This window comes from Electrophorus electricus, chromosome 18 (genome assembly GCF_041902795.1).
Source record: "Electrophorus electricus isolate QZ-2024a chromosome 18, ASM4190279v1, whole genome shotgun sequence".
NCBI lineage: Eukaryota > Metazoa > Chordata > Actinopteri > Gymnotiformes > Gymnotidae > Electrophorus > Electrophorus electricus.
The window spans coordinates 7,152,883-7,169,850 of NC_137514.1; the positions used below are offsets into that span (position 1 = coordinate 7,152,883).

A 16,968-nucleotide genomic window follows, 5' to 3' on the forward strand; every position below is an offset into this window, starting at 1 on the left:
GTGTGCATGTGTGTGCATGTGCTTGTCCGTACACATAATATGTGTGTGGAGACTTGTGTGCATTGTGCATGTGTATTTGTGGGCGAGTGTGTCTGTGAGTTTCTGTGTGTGTGCATGGAAGCGTGCACATGTGTGCATTCGTGCATGTGTATTTGAGGTTCACCTCTGAATGGGTGCATGTGTGTGCATGGGTCTGTTGGATACTCACCTTTGCATGGGCATGTGTGTGTGCATGCATATTGGAAGCTCACCTCTACATGGGCACATAGGCATGTGTACTTGAGCGTTGGCGGTTCACCTCTGCATGGGCACATGCGCATGCATACGTGAGTGTTGGCGGCTCACCTCCTCATGAGCACGTGGGCACGTGCGCGTGCGCATGCGCACGTGAGTGTTGGAGGTTCACCTCCGCATGAGCACGTGGGCACGTGGGCACGTGTATGTGAGTGTTGGCGGCTCACCTCCGCATGAGCACGTGTGCACGCGTACGTGAGTGTTGGCGGCTCACCTCTGTGTGGGCACGCGTACGTGAGTGTTGGAGGTTCACCTCTGCATGAGCACGTGTGCACGCGTACATGAGTGTTGGAGGTTCACCTCTGCATGGGCATGTGGGCATGTGTGCACGCGCACGTGAGTGTTGGAGGTTTACCTCCGCATGGGCACGTGGGCACGCGTATGTGAGTGTTGGCGGCTCACCTCCGCATGAGCACGTGTGCACGCGTACGTGAGTGTTGGCGGCTCACCTCTGTGTGGGCACGCGTACGTGAGTGTTGGAGGTTCACCTCTGCATGAGCACGTGTGCACGCGTACGTGAGTGTTGGAGGTTCACCTCTGCATGGGCATGTGGGCATGTGTGCACGCGTACGTGAGTGTTGGAGGTTCACCTCCGCATGGGCGCGTGGGCACGTGCGCGTGCGCATGCGCATGTGAGTGTTGGAGGTTCACCTCCGCATGGGCACGTGGGCACGCGTATGTGAGTGTTGGCGGCTCACCTCCGCATGAGCACGTGTGCACGCGTACGTGAGTGTTGGCGGCTCACCTCTGTGTGGGCACGCGTACGTGAGTGTTGGAGGTTCACCTCTGCATGAGCACGTGTGCACGCGTACGTGAGTGTTGGAGGTTCACCTCTGCATGGGCATGTGGGCATGTGTGCACGCGTACGTGAGTGTTGGAGGTTCACCTCCGCATGGGCGCGTGGGCACGAGGGCACGTGGGCAGGTGTGCACGCATACGTGAGTGTTGGAGGTTCACCTCTGCATGGGCGCGTGGGCACGAGGGCACGTGGGCATGTATGCACGCGTACGTGAGTGTTGGAGGTTCACCTCTGCATGGGCACGTGGGCACGTGTGCACGCGTACATGAGTGTTGGAGGTTCACCTCCGCATGGGCGCGTGGGCACGTGGGTACGTGTGCACGTGTACGTGAGTGTTGGAGGTTCACCTCTGCATGGGCGTGTGGGCACGTGTGCACGTGTACGTGAGTGTTGGAGGCTCACCTCCGCATGGGCGCGTGGGCACGTGTGCACACGTACGTGAGTGTTGGAGGCTCACCTCCGCATGGGCGCGTGGGTACGTGTGCACGCGTACGTGAGTGTTGGAGGTTCACCTCTGCATGGGCGCGTGGGCACGTGTGCACGTGTACGTGAGTGTTGGAGGTTCACCTCCGCATGGGCGCGTGGGCACGTGGCCACGTGTGCACGTGTACGTGAGTGTTGGAGGCTCACCTCCGCATGGGCACGTGGGCACGTGTGCACACGTACATGAGTGTTGGAGGCTCACCTCCGCATGGGCGCGTGGGCACGTGTTTGGCGGCTCACCTCTGCGTGGGCACGTGTGCTGGGCGGGAGCGAGCTCTACACTGGTCCTCTCGGTGTGGTGAAACGGAACGTGAGCGGTGCTGCATTGCTGCCTGTCTCTCAGGCACCGCCAGCATGCTGCTCCTGTCCCTCTCCCGGGAGCTCCGCTCCGCTGCTGGGATATCACACACACACACACACACACACACATACACACACACCACACACACATACACACACACCACACACACATACACACACACACACACACACACACACACACACACACACACACACCACACACACACACACACATACACACACACCACACACACATACACACACACCACACACACACACACACACACACACACACACACATACACACACACACACACACACACACACACACACACACACACATACACACACACCACACACACACACACACACACACATACACACACGTCACATGTACACCCCCACACACACACCCCCACACACACACACATACACACACGTCACATGTACACCCCCACACACACCCCCACACACACACACGTCACATGTACACCCCCCCACACACACACGTCACATGTACACCCCCGCACACACACACACACATCATACACACACACACATCACATGCACACCCCCCACACACACATCACACACACACACACACATCACATGTACACCCAGCCCCCCAACACGTCACATGCACATGTACACACATGCACAGACATGTGCGCACATGTACACACATACACGCACACACACACACACACACACACACACACACACACACACACAGTGAGGAAATCTGCACTAAAGCAAACCTTCAGTACTGATCATTAAATGTCTGTATCACAGCCATTCAGAATGCAATAGGATAGATGTGCAGGTATCTGTTAAAATGTACCAGTAACACTTTAACAGTGATACCTACACATTCATATTTCTAAAACTACTGTCTGAGCTCATGCGGAAGTGTTAGGCCAAGCTACCAGCGCAACTACTACTAACATGCTGATGAGAAGCCAAGAGAGAGACCTGCACTGCTCTACTGCACGTCTTGAACCATACAATACCAGACATGGATGACAGTCTGCTTATGTAGCCCAAAGACCTGCTGCTTTGTGCAATAACAGATGTCAGCGTAAGTTCCTAAAGGTTGGTGTCTATGCAAGGTCATACGCTTATCTACCAAACACTGAATGTAAACCTCATCCACCCTAAATTTATGAGATTTATGACTAAACAAAAATGATACAGCTTTTAGTTGCCACTTTCTACACAATATCCAAATAATCACTGGCAATTTTGCTATAATCTACAACAAGCTTTGCTACAGGCATGCAATAAAAACAAAAGAAACACAAAAACACAAAAACACTGTTGTCATAAGACCCATACAAATGTGTATTGAGCTGTCATAATAGGTTATTTCTGTTTAATTAGTGTTATGCCAGCTTCATAACACAACTGAATAGGCCTTATGAAGGTGTTATATGTGGTACTACTAGTTTAGCTACCGTGCCATTCCTACAGCTTCCATGCATTGTCTGTTTGTGAGTTTTTCTTATGTGAAACAAATTTAATACATTCCAGCAGAGGGGGAGAAAGACAATAGAAACTGAATGATATCCCATCTGGCCATCTGTGCAATGGATCTTTTTGGATGTAAGTGTCCAGTTCCTAATTGCCAGACACGTGTAAGGTTATGTGAGGGATTATTTTTTCCTGCTATGACTTTGCATTTTCTTTTTTCAGGTTTGCTGGGTTTTTTTTTGTTTTTTTTTAGCCATATAGCAGTTATTCCAGAAAACAGAACTGTGCTTCTAGACACATAACGGACCCCGTGGCACTTGTTACAAACGATGGTCATGGTCTAGTGGTACAAGAAAATTCTTGAACCTCGAAGTACAAAATGGCTTCTTGTCTCTCTCACCTGGTGCTGGACGTCTACTGCATGGCCACGGCAACCATGCCCCCATCCCACCCACCTTGAGAGACTATCGTAATCACATCATCATAATCACTCTCAGTGATGCGGTGAGATCCTGGGACATACACACACAGCACACAGTTGCGTCGCTAGGAAAACACGGCATCGTGCAGCACACAGCCTTGAGGCCACGCAGGCGGTGGAACACTTCCTGTAACGCCTTTATCCCACCACTCAAGACGGACGTTTAGAGGTGCTTATGCTTTACAGTATTAGACAGAAGGCAATCGAAGCTTACATCACTGCATAGTTATGAAATAGCACAAAATATGGAGGCAGTGGTAACATTCCCTTAGGAACTCAGCACATACTATGCCATGACAGTATACTGGCCAAGTTCTAAGACATCTTTCATTCATTCATTCATTCATTCATTCATTCATTCATTCATTCATTCATTCATTCAGCCATTCGGTTGTTTTTTGTTTTTCTCCAGTCCCAGAGCGCTTACTCTGGAGCTTCTTGCTGGGGCTGTCCCCGTGGGCGTGTCTGCGAGGCAGGCAGGGCGAGGGCCGAGGCAGGGGCAGGGAGGTGACGTCATGGGACTGCAGCTTGTACCAGTGCGCCTGGTCATCCAGCAGGGCCGTCTCCAGCTCGATCAGGATCTGACAAGGACCCGAGAGGGTGGCTTACCGCCGCATTCTACACCATGCACAGGTCACCTGCAGAAGCACACCCGGCACAATTCCCCGTGCACGTGGAGATGCACTGCTTCTTCATCCCAGCACAAAGTAATCAGTGGACTTGCTTCGGCAAAAAATAATCAATAAATATGGCCTGAAAGAAACATTGTATCAACCAGAATGGTCCTCTCAGGCAACACTACCGAAGCGCCGTGTTTTTAGTGGACTTCTACAATACACATACACACACACACACACACACACACACACACACACACTCACACACACACATACACACACACAAACACACACAAACACACACACACACACACACACACACACACACACACACACAAACACACACACAAACCTCTCCAAGGAAGTCACTTTCGTCCTCCTGCACGCGGGGCTGGTCCCACACGGTGAGTTCCAGCATGCGCTCTCTGAAGTCCCGCCGGCGGACGTGCGAGTAGAGGAACGTCTGGTTCCACTTGGGTTCCCTCGTCTTCTTCACTGTCTTTGTCCTCCGCTTACTCTTGTCACTGAGAGAGAGGGAGAGAGAGAGGGAGAGAGTGAGGGAGACAGAGAAAGAGAGAGAGACATGATGGGACATGTTGTGTTTTGGTGTGTGTGTTCCAGGAATACTATGTGCAATAACTGCACTGACACGTACACATAATGAAAAACAGAGCATCAGTGTATATGGAGTAAGTCCACAGAGAGTACCCAGTACCAAACTGCTGTTACACGTGGTTGCTCAGTGTGTTATCCTGTAACTGGTATAGCTGCAAAGTTACACTGACTATGTAAAGTGTTACAGGGGTCTCTAATACTTCTTGTGTCTCAACCCGCCCACCTCACGCCTGATATTCTTTTAATAGAATTAACAGAATTATATTCTGTATAATTAATAATAATTAACAGAATTATGTTAACCCTCAACAGTTGAATAAATAGGAATGACTTAATTACATTTGATCAGTGTAATATGATTAAGTACACAACAATGACTTCTCAATGCTAGAATCCAAACTGCTCACCTCCTGTCCGGAAGGAAGTACATTTTAACATAAGCGTTACGTGGACGGCCGTCCGGTCTACTTGGCAGGTCTATGGCTTGTAAGACGTTGACAATAAGCTGATGGCCCACTTTGTCATACCACAGCTTCACCTTGTCATGAAAACACACAGATTAAATTGCATTAAAGCTACTGCAGGCGTGTTATTCTATGATCAATTACAGTGACAGTTATCTTGGATACTGGTAATACTCATTAGAATGGCTTACAATCATTCTAACTCTCCCACTTACTGAAAGTTGGCCTGGTAGAATCTGAGGGAGGTCTCGCAATATTCCAGGACTGGTGGGAGACATTACAGAGATAGAGGGGCGATCCATCTTCTGACACTCATCTATAGAACTGGAACCAGCTAGAGCAGAAAAGGTGTCAAATAAAACACATAACAGGTTCAGTCCAACGTTAGTGTGGAGTCTTAAGATAGAGGCACACGAAACTGACACAACTATCCATGACTGCAAATGCCTGACGATCACCTTCTGTCAGCTCACTGTCGCCCATCGGCACCTGTATGTATTTACGAATGTGAATTAATCAGGCAAAATGATGACTCCGAAAACTTACTAGATTCGAGAGGAGGATGTGACTTCTCTGGAATTCTTGGTGTGTCTCTTCAAAAAGGAAAATAGAAGAATATTTGAAATGATCACAAAAATTGAGTCATTTTGACACAAATACACAAACGTTTGTTGCTAAATAAAAACACTGCACTTTGATTAATCATAGCGACAATGCCCAAACAGGGAAAGAGGAGGGTGCCATAAGATTTGATGAGCTTGTTAGCTAAAAGATTCTAATGACCTTTCAGTGTTAACAATGATCTTATTATTGATGGTCTGGGTGTATTTTAAGGTTAGTCACTGGGCACTGGGGACAATATCACTGTCACTGGGTGCTTTACTTACTGATGAGCTCTATACACCTTTCTCAAGAGGTTTTTGGAAAGAATACGACGGATACATCTTTTACATGCAGTGGGAAAACAAAATGGATATATATTTGAATGGTAACAAATGCAATAAAGCAACTAAATCTAAAGAAACTAGTCAATAAATAAAATGACCAATAAATAAAATAAATTAAATAACCAACATTTGTTGTACATTGAAAATCATGCTAAATAATGACACAAGTACCTAGAATGATATGCTACGGGAATCAATAAGTCAAAGACAAGAACTTTATCCTAGCATCCCGATAGCTTAAGTGCAAGGAAATATGCACCAGTAGGAGAAGGAGCTCAACAAGAACTGTAAGAGATTGAAATTGTCAAAGCATCACTGCCCTTGACCAAGAACAAGTTACAGAAGAGTTGTCCATTATGCATACCCAATTGGTCTTGAAACAACTATTTCAACTTGAGGTGCAGCCTGTGATTCTAAAATGATGTTGTAAACTTCTTTTTTGGTTGCTCCTGGCAATGCCTTCCCATTCCACTGGAGCACCTCATCACCTGAAATCAAAAAGGCCCCCATTTAGCATTTATTCTATACCAGGAATACAATCTAATACTATGTAATGGTTTAGTACTTAAGAATCACACACACACACACACACACACACACACACACACACACACACACATACACACACACACACACACACACACACACACACATACACACACACACACACACACACACACACTGTGTGTGTGTGTGTGTGTGTATGTATGTCTGATTCCTGAGTGTTAAACCGTTACATTGCAATCACTATGCTCTCTCTCTCCCTCTCTCACACACACACACAGACACACACACACACACACACACACACACACACACACACAGACACTGTATGTGTGTGTGTGTGTGTGTGTATGTATGTCTGATTCCTGAGTGCTAAACCGTTACATTGCAGTCACTATGCTCTCTCTCTCCCTCTCACACACACACAGAGACACAGACACACACACACACACACACACACACACATAGTGACTGCATTCATCACCATTTTGGGTTCTGAGTATTAAAAATAATCATAATTTGTATTATGACAGCAATCAACTGGGTGAAGACCCAGCCAGAACCTCAGCCCAACAAAATTGGGCTTTTTAAAACCTTTTCCTTAAACATTTTTAGAATAAACATTTTTAGTGCTCCTCACCTGCTCGTAAATGGCCAACAACGTCTGCGAGACTTCCTTTCTTTACTTTGGTGATGAAAGCTCCCAGTCTCCCAGTCTCTGTCATCTTCCCGCCAACCACCTGGGGGAATGGAAACATGCGGTCAGCCACGGCCAGGTGCTCACACAACACAGCACCTCGAAAAGAAGTGGGCTTTGAGTCCTGTGACGGATGTTCAGTGAATGAGAACATGTGAAATCAGACCTAATCACATACCCTATAGTAACTGTTTTTCTGACAGGAAACACAAATCTTTTAACAAAATTTTTAATCTCTGGGTAATGGCAACCTACTGCTAACTACATGTCAGAACTTTGCTACAGAAGTCTTTGTTGAACTAGTGCCTAGTCAGGTGTCCATCTTCAGCAGACAGCTCAGATTAATAATTTCCATAGATGAATGCATTTACACAGGTAACATAACGAGAGGCCATGGCCGGCTCACCTTTAGCCCCAGCAGGGACCCTGCTTCTTGGGGCATAGCCGAGCGCTTGCTCAGGGTGATTCGACCGATCAGGTGATCACCCTCTTTGGACGGCTGCCAGGTGACCGGATGCTGAGGAAAAATAAAAAGGCAGTTATGCCATTAATAATGGGTACACACACACACACACACACACATATACACACACATACACATACACATACACACACACACACACACACACACACACACACACACTAAGAGTTTTCCCTACCAAGGCTTAAGTGTGAGAAGTGTTTTGTATAAATCATAAATAGTTTTGAAAAACACAGGGGAATTCAAGTAAAAAGAAATTGCATGTAGTAGCTGCATTTCATTCATAATACCTTACAGGCATAAAGTGTTCCACTGCTAGACTGATACTATTAGCTAGCAAGTTATGTATCAATATTAATGAAAGCATAACATTAGTTACGCTTTGAAACTAATCTAGGCCTTGTTTACCCAAAACCAGGGAGATTTAATATAATCCAGAAGAGTGGGTGCTCCAATTCACTTTCTCCACCGCCCTACACACATACCTTATACCTATTCCTAAATTACTGTGACCAAGGATTCTCCATTGAAAATTGTATTCTATTACAGAACAGTAAACTGGCCTATAGTATTTAAGAAATTAATCACTAGGTATATAATCTTAAAATTCCAGATGCCTGACAATATGCCGCAATCCATATCACAATAACAATATTTGCAAAAAGGTGCCCCGTGCCTTCCTCTGGACATCTTTTGCCAGAATCACCTGCTCTGAGACTTGATGTTCATCTGCAATTAAATACAAACTCACATGCCACACAGTGGGGTCCAGAGGATGGCAGTCCCAATCACCTACACAGAAAGCACAAAGGTATGTTAGGATAGACAGCGAGACCCACAAAAGTTGGGTCCCAAATGTCAAAAGCTTGCTACTCATTTTGGGAAGACATTTTTATTTCCATACTTTTAGACAGAAAAAAAAATATTCATGGGGTGGTAATACTGAAAGGCACACAAAACTCTACCAGGAGCAAACAGAAAACATCTTTAAAATGGTGAATTTGGTGCAGATGTGCTCTTACCAGATACTGTGTGAGTGGTTGTGGAAAGCATTGGAGCTGCTCTACAGGGCATCTGTCCATTGACAGGAGCTGTATTAACGGCCACACTTCAGGGCACCATACCATGGATGAGAGCTACATCGGCTTGCATAGATTTTGGAAACGTTTCATTCTGAACATGTTGGAAGGTTCAGACATAACATATAGGCTGGCCAACCAGATATAATATACCATCATGCTACCATACAGACCCTTGAAGTTAAGATAATGTGAATACCTCTTATCTTCGCTTGCTAGCTATGTAACCAATTCAGGTTATCTTGGGCTCCACTTTAAAAACCAGTGGCTCATTTCTGTACATGAAGGCAGCAAGCTAACAGACACCATTAAAATTCCTTTCCATATCGGTGGTTCACATGGGCCCTCGAATAGCTTATATTACGTCTTGTTGTCCAGCTAATATAACGTTACGTCTGAACCTGCCATTACGCCTTCATAAAGAAAACGAACCTGAAAACTGATGCAGGCCCTGTCTGTGGTCTGATGCCTTGTAGAGTAGCTCTGACTCCAGCCACAACCACTCACTCAATATCTGCTATGGCCACATTTTATAGCTGTGTTTTGCTACTTTTACTGCTGGCAGAGTTTTGCACGCCACTCGCTCAGTATCTCCTATTTGCCCGTAAGTATGGTGACTGAGCAAAATCGCCATTGTAAAGCTTTTTCTTGCTTCATTGTAAAGCTGTTTCTTGCTCTTGCTATTTGCTATGAGCCTCCTTGCTAAAATCATGTTGTTCACAGGTCTTGCTCACAGGTGAGCCTTTATAAAATGATTCGTAATGCCAGCAAAATGTATTTAACAAAATTCATGGAACTTTAATACATTAGATTTGATATACACAGCTGGGAGGTGTTCCAACATCCAACCCTTTAGTTAAACATTATAAAAATTATATAATTTCATAACCTGTTTAATCTTGACTGGTATTACTGTACGGGGCTGTTTAGGTTATATAAAGAAGCTAAGATTAGACGGGATACATATTAAGAGCGGCAGAACGAAACTTGTTGTTCACTACACCGTCATCGTTTAGACCTGCTTTTTCTCCTAATGGGGATTTGAGTCTCTGCTTTAAGCAGATTTAATTTACTCCATCAAGAACTCTGTAAAGGAAGACGATGGTGATCAGTATAAAAATACACTAAATATTAAACTACTTTATCCAAACTCCATTAGTTGTCGTACTTAAAAGAAAGAGACGTCTGTTCTGAGCCCTGCTGTCTTCGTGTAGCTAAGTTGGCTAATTGTACTTCACCCACCAGCCATTAGAGGGCAACCTTTAATCTGTCTTAGCAAAAACACACGAGGACGGGGACACTGAGCACGAAACGTGAACGTAGGTTAAGATGAATAGAGTGACCCCAATTCGTAACGGCACTTGTTGGCATAGATTACTCAAGGGTAAATTTGGGGTGCTTTTCACTGCGTGTGTGTGTTTTGTTTTTGGTTTTGTTTTTTGTTTTTTTGCAACAAAAGTTCCAGAAAAATGAACATTCTGTATCCTTCTGTGGATGAGAGCCCTTGAGACGCTGGCCTGTGTTACATGAGTGAGCTACTGACCTAATTCCCAAATCTGTCCTAAACAAAAGAGGGAACTCTCCAAACAAATGCCATTCTGTGTAGGACACGAATGGTGGTTCTGGGTTCATTTCTTTTATGTGAAATTCATTGGGAAAGGATTATTTAGGGTGAAATGAAATTATTACTATACCTGCCTGTTATAAGAATATGTAAAGAAGCTAAATTCTGTGTGTGTGTGTGTGTGTGTGTGTGTGTGTGTGTGTGTGTGTGTATATATATATATATATATATATATATATATATATATATAGAGAGAGAGAGAGAGAGAGAGCTACACACATTATTACTATGGCATCCTAAACAGCTCAAAAAACAACCCTTTGTCAAGCATCCTTGCTTTAATCTGCTTTAATCCTTTAAAACTTTAGTCTGTCTTGAAAGATTAAGTAGAATGGTCACTACCTTTTTCGCTCATGCTCTCAATCTCCACATCTTCGCAGCTGGTGTACTCAGGGGTAGACCCACCCTCCTCCTCTGAGCTGCTAATGGACATCTGCCTCTTGTTGAGACCTCGCTTGGGCCTGTAAGCCCTGGGAGGAGGGGGCCGGAGACACTCCGACTGGTCAGAGCTGAGGGAGGAATCCTTCCGGAAGCTCTCCGCCGCCTTCTCCCGTTTGGTCTTGTGCAGTAATGCCATTGACTTGGGCTCCAGGTGGCCCTTGGAGTTCCAGTCCTGTCCACCCCTGAGGTCTGGAGGGCCCGTGGGGCCCATGCGAGGTTTCTGAACGGGTCCGTGTCCGCCAGCGCCACCCCCCCCCACGGTCCTGTCTGTAGAGTATGCCCGGTGGTTTTCTAAAAGCGCTTTGCAATCATCTCCAGACCCCGCTCTCCTGCTTAGCCGGCCACCTGGGGCTTCGCCTCCATCTTGAGCTAGTCCCACTTCGTTGATGGCCAGGTCACTGTGGTGACGCTCCTGGCGCATTTTGGAAACTTTGGCGTGCATGCGCATCTCTTGTTCCTCTTTCTGAGGTTTGACGGGGTAGCGCGCCAAGTTGGGGTCGCTGCGGTAACGCGCCTGGTACTCCTCTTCCCGACGCTGGCGCTCCTGCTCCTCTTCTTCCTGCCTCCTCCTCTGGTCACAGTGGGCAGGATCATTCTGAGGGTGGATGTACTCGTGCGAATGGCCTTTCTCCAGACGTTTGGCATCCCACCTCCCGCCTGGGGCTTGGTCCTCTGAAGCCTGAGAAGGTTGCCTGCCTGGTCCCACCCTCCTATCACCTCGGATAATAACCTTGCCATTCTGCTCATGTAGGGACACTGGCCTCTTCCTATTGAATCAGTAGGGAAAGACAGGAGTCAAGCCTAATGACAGCAGAATAATAGCAACACATCAATAAACGACTTTTACACATTTAATCTTTAAATACAATAAATAAACAGATTTTGATGACCAATACATGGTAATATTGGTAACAAACAAGCAACCAAAGCAAATCTCACCATAATCAATGCAAGAGCAACAACAATTGTTTGTTCCTTTCAGTTTTTAAAACGGATTACGACTAAAGGAACTTGCACTTATTCAGCCCGTGGAAAAACTGCTCCGCATGAAAACTGGATTTTGTTGCAGGACTGATTGAAACATACAGTCGCAGGACACAACACATCAAGTGACCGCAGACTCTTCAGCTCTTAAAAAAAACAAGCCGTTGTGTAATTATAGATTGGTGTGGGCCGCAGGCCTCTAGAGGGCGTACTTCTCTCGTGGAGGTTCGCTGCGTGCTCGTAAGGCCGGCATGGTGCCCGCCACCCTGGCCCGTCCCACAGGCCCACTGCTGGGTGGCTGGGCGTTACTAGGAGTGGTGGAGTCGGTGCCGGCTGGGGCCTGCGACCTGGGGCGTGGCTTCCTGCCCACATCAGCCTCAGGACGGACAGCAGGGGCGCCCAGGCTTAGCGGCCTGGCCCTCGGTCCTGATGAGAACCATTCCCCTGACTTAATGAGGATCTCCTGCTGCTTCCTGCACAGGTTGCATACCCACATCACCTACCGAGAGACATAGAGATGGTGTTGAAAAGCGATAGGTTTGGATGCAGTACTGTGCCTATTACTGTTATACACGCACAACGCAAACACACACACACACACAGGGAAACACACATGCACTAACACACACACACACAAAGTCCCGCAGACATATGCACAATTCAGCAACAATACCTCTCAAGCTCTTCTTCAGGTCCTCTCTCTCTCTCTCTCTCTCTCTCTCTCTCTCTCTCTCTCTCTCTCTCTCTCTCTCTCTCTCTCTCTCTCTCTCTCTCTCTCCCCTCTCTCTCTCTCTCTCTCCCTCTCGCTCTCTCCCTCTCTCTCTCTCTCTCCCCCTCTCTCTCTCTCTCTCTCTCTCTCTCTCTCCCCCTCTCTCTCTCTCTCTCTCTCTCTCTCTCTCTCTCCCTCTCTCTCTCTCTCTCCCTGTTCCTTTCTTTTTTTCTACTCTTCTTTCTTTTCTCTCTCCTGCTGTTGTTTGCAGCTCTAATTGAGCTTTGCAGTGGTTCATTTATAAGATGGATGGCTGAGACTTCCCAACATCTCCGCCTGGGTTCCGCTTTGCTCTCTTTCTCGGTCTATATCTTTGTGGTGGGGATTCATTGCGAAGACCAGCCATGCCTGAACAGACCGGTGGTGCTGCTAACTCGCACGAACAGCTCCTGACTCCTCAACACCTTGGTGCCTTAAAAAACATGGAGGTCCAACTTATCAGTTCCACTAAGGACTCCTAGAGCACACAAGTCCTATCAATTGATCCCACTTTAGACTTCTACAAGCTTCTGAGATTGTCAATAAATCTGCTCCTATTGCACGAAGGCTGTTGGTCCACATCCCAGTACAGACCAGCCTCTAATAGTTTAGTAAAGAGACATATTCTTGTTCTTGTCTTATCTTTCCTAATATCTAGCAATAGTAAAACCTAAAATCAAATTGCAACCCAATGTTTCCAACACCAACTGGATATTAACAGTCTTAAAGTCCTCGGTTAAAGTCTCCGTATTATTTAATAATTATTTCTTATTTAGTAACTAACATTGAAAACTAATATGAAATATGTGTAGTTACAAAGACTGAGGGTTGGGGGCCCAAGGGCAGAACTGTATAGGTTTAGGCATTAAAGGTATTAAAGATGCTGTAATAGTGAGTGGCGGTATGTTGTCCAGTCATAACAGCCATTACCTGACAGACCGGTGATGTCACAATCATCCATTAAGCTTAAGGAAAATCAGACGTAAATTATGAATGCTGGTGCCAGTATCTGCTGCAAAAAATGCAGTTTCACAGAAGCTCTAAAAAAAGAATCTATTTGAGGATCACTAGGCAAAGCTGTGCAAAACGTTGACTACAAATATGATGGCAAAGAATTTGTTACCTAACAACGTTGAAGGGTTCGCTTTGCCTGGCATTAGCATATGTTCTGTCAAAAAGATGTCAGCATTATTCTCATTGGAAGAGCGCTAACGAGCAGGATAGCTGGGGATGGTGGGATGGGGTTGATCCCAAAGATCTGTACTCACATGGTGGAGATGGGTACCTTCTTAAATGGTCAAAATGTCTTCATATGGCTTTGTTGAATTCAGCAAAAAACTTTCTAAAAAAAAAAAAAAAGCGGGCAACAAACACATATCCGCATATCAAAAGCTTGTGAACCTTTCAGTACAGACCCCAGCTCAAAATGTGAATCGAGGCGTCGGTTCTAGGGCAGAACATAAGTGGCACAGAGAGAGAGAGAGAGAGAGAGAGAGAGAGAGAGAGAGAGAGAGAGAGAGAGAGAGAGAGAGAGAGAGAGAGAGAGAGAGAGAGAGAGAGAGAGAGAGAGCGAGCGAGCGAGCATGATGCCCAGATTGGCTACAGTTGGCAGTGTTCCACAGTAATCTTAGGTAAATCTGATGTCCAGAGGTCCGCAGCTGTCAGGCACCCAGAGAAACTCTCCCTGGAAGGATTAGCAATCTGTGCTAATCCCACCTCCTAGCACTACCATTAACTCCTAGCCGTTATTCTGGCTGCCAGGCATAACAATGCTGTCCCAACTGCTGCCCCAGGCATGTCTGATGGCAATCAGTGTGCTCTAAGATTAAACAGGAGCGTGTTATATGTTACATGTAAATAGAAGAGACAGGGTGGGTACATAGGGTCCCACGGCTGGTGTTAGAATCTGACATAAAACATTCACCTGTCAGGCTAGAAATGAATGTTTAGAAATAAAAAAAATGAAAGAATATCGCTCAGACACAGCTCTGAACAGATACTTAAGAATCCTTCCACCGGGCCAGAGATCTGCGCCAGCACTAGTTAGATCAGGAAGATCTAAAACAACATTTCAGCAGCCAGCATCAACTGTACTAAGTTGTAAAAAGTAAATATCCTTATGTACGACAAAAGCTTTTTTAGCGTGTCGAGACTCAGCTTGCTGTTGCCAACACCATGGACTACATATACAACCCGTCCTGATTTGGTCATTAATATGTAGTGTCGTGTAACTACTGGTGATGCCAAACTCTGTCAGCAGATCTGTACTTTGGAGGTTTGTATGTATGAATCAGAAAAAAGCAGAAATATAGAAACTATGAGCTAATGTACGTACACACACACACACACACGCACACACACACACACACACACACGCACACAGAAAGGTTACACCACTGATTTTTGTAAATGAGGTGGAGGGGGTTCGAATCCTGACCAGGGGTTTCTCCAGTGTGATCCCTTAGGGAAGGTCCTTAATGATACCAGCCTACCTGACTAACAATGAGAGCTTGAAACAAGAGAGTCACACCATGTCAGATGCTGGAGGACCAAGGCAATCTGATGAAATGTGGACTACTGGAACAAGACATCGATGGGCAAGAATGGAGAATAAAGGACTATTGGAATGCCAACACACAAGAGACCCCCGGCGTGCGAGTGTATATGCAGCGGATGTGGGAAATATGGGAGCCAGGATAGAGGAGAGATAACATCATCATCATTATCATCCCCACACCTGAAATTGGGAACCGAGACCCAATGACCCGCCAAGCTCAACATCAGAGCTGCTGACCTGAGATTGAAGATCATGGCTAAACTGGACAGACTACCAAGATAAGAATAAGTGAGTTACCTGAAAGGCTGCTGGAAGGTCATTACTGTGACCACCACTGAGACCAAAAAACTACATTTCTCATGCAAGTAATGGGTTAAATTTAGTGATTGTGTCCCCACTGTTCAGTGAGCAAGTTTATTTTTCAACACGTTGTTTTTCTCCCTTCATGGATGAGAGCACAGAGACACTCCACATCGACATTTTCCTTTTGTGAATGCACTAAAGAGTTGTTTTATAGCAAAGTGCATAAGGCCGTAAGTGTGAGCAGAGTGCTTACAGCTCTTACTCCAAAGTTATCATAAGGCCTTGCTTAAGTAGTATACAGCCATAACCTCGTCTAGCCTCGGAAAGTTTCTGTTTTCCTTCCACAAAGCTGATTAGCCTTTGATATTAGCACTGATATATTTGGATGTGGTCATGCTAGAAAAATACAGATAATAAAACGATTACCCATAGTATATTGGGTTGAGTGTTTTTGTATGTAATAAAACCAGTTGGGGGTTTCATTTGTGTTTATTCTGCCATGTATTTAGACTTTTATTCTTGTGTTAAGCAAGAATAAATTGTTAGAAGTCATACTAACGAGGTATATTCTTTTGTTTCATATGTGACCTTTAAACCCTGAAAGGTAAAATCAAAGGGGAGAATTGTGAAAAGACCCATGTATAATATCTGTGTATGTAAATACACCGAAGTGAGTTTGTTTGGTGTAGCATTTACGTGTTGGCTAACATGCTCATGTTTTTGAATGTTCATTGTCATGCTAGTGCCTTGCTGAGGATGTCAGGAAAGGCTAATTGCGCTGTTGATTGTTCTTTCTTTTGCGCTTTGAGGGTGAGATGTAACAGAGTCCTTTCTGTTCAGTATGCAGACTTCGTTTGGGAGAGAGAGAGAGAGAGAGAGAGAGAGAGAGAGAGAGAGAGAGAGAGAGAGAGATCCTAGACCCATGCACACAAGGGAGACTGCAGTTGAATGGGACTGAACCCCAAACATGCACCTAAGAAAAGAACAAGACTACCCATGTAGCAAATTTTATTTCTTTTATCCGTCCCTCACCTCTTTATTAAAAAAAGGGCCTGAATTGCATTTGTACAATTTGCTACG

General features: G+C 45.7%; 1 protein-coding gene across 11 annotated transcripts in view; it reads right to left on the minus strand.

Annotated features, from left to right (window-relative positions):
- Positions 1-16,968, minus strand: part of rims1b (regulating synaptic membrane exocytosis 1b) — a 59,088-nt gene that overhangs the window by 23,930 nt on the left and 18,190 nt on the right. For 5 of the 11 annotated variants that reach the window (XM_081700995.1, XM_081700996.1, XM_081700997.1 and 2 more), the window contains 13 exons: positions 12,493-12,779; positions 11,198-12,063; positions 8,904-8,944; positions 8,078-8,188; positions 7,615-7,714; positions 6,835-6,958; positions 6,070-6,116; positions 5,739-5,857; positions 5,467-5,597; positions 4,797-4,968; positions 4,255-4,408; positions 3,802-3,858; positions 1,817-1,970 (listed from right to left, as the gene is read on the minus strand). In XM_081700995.1, the coding sequence (XP_081557121.1) occupies positions 1,817-1,970; positions 3,802-3,858; positions 4,255-4,408; positions 4,797-4,968; positions 5,467-5,597; positions 5,739-5,857; positions 6,070-6,116; positions 6,835-6,958; positions 7,615-7,714; positions 8,078-8,188; positions 8,904-8,944; positions 11,198-12,063; positions 12,493-12,779 (2,363 nt within the window). Of the gene's footprint in view, positions 1-1,816; positions 1,971-3,801; positions 3,859-4,254; positions 4,409-4,796; positions 4,969-5,466; positions 5,598-5,738; positions 5,858-6,069; positions 6,117-6,410; positions 6,468-6,834; positions 6,959-7,614; positions 7,715-8,077; positions 8,189-8,903; positions 8,945-11,197; positions 12,064-12,492; positions 12,780-14,296; positions 16,725-16,968 lie in introns of those variants that run through there. The other 6 variants (XM_081700993.1, XM_081700994.1, XM_081701001.1 and 3 more) reach the window with 5 other exon arrangements.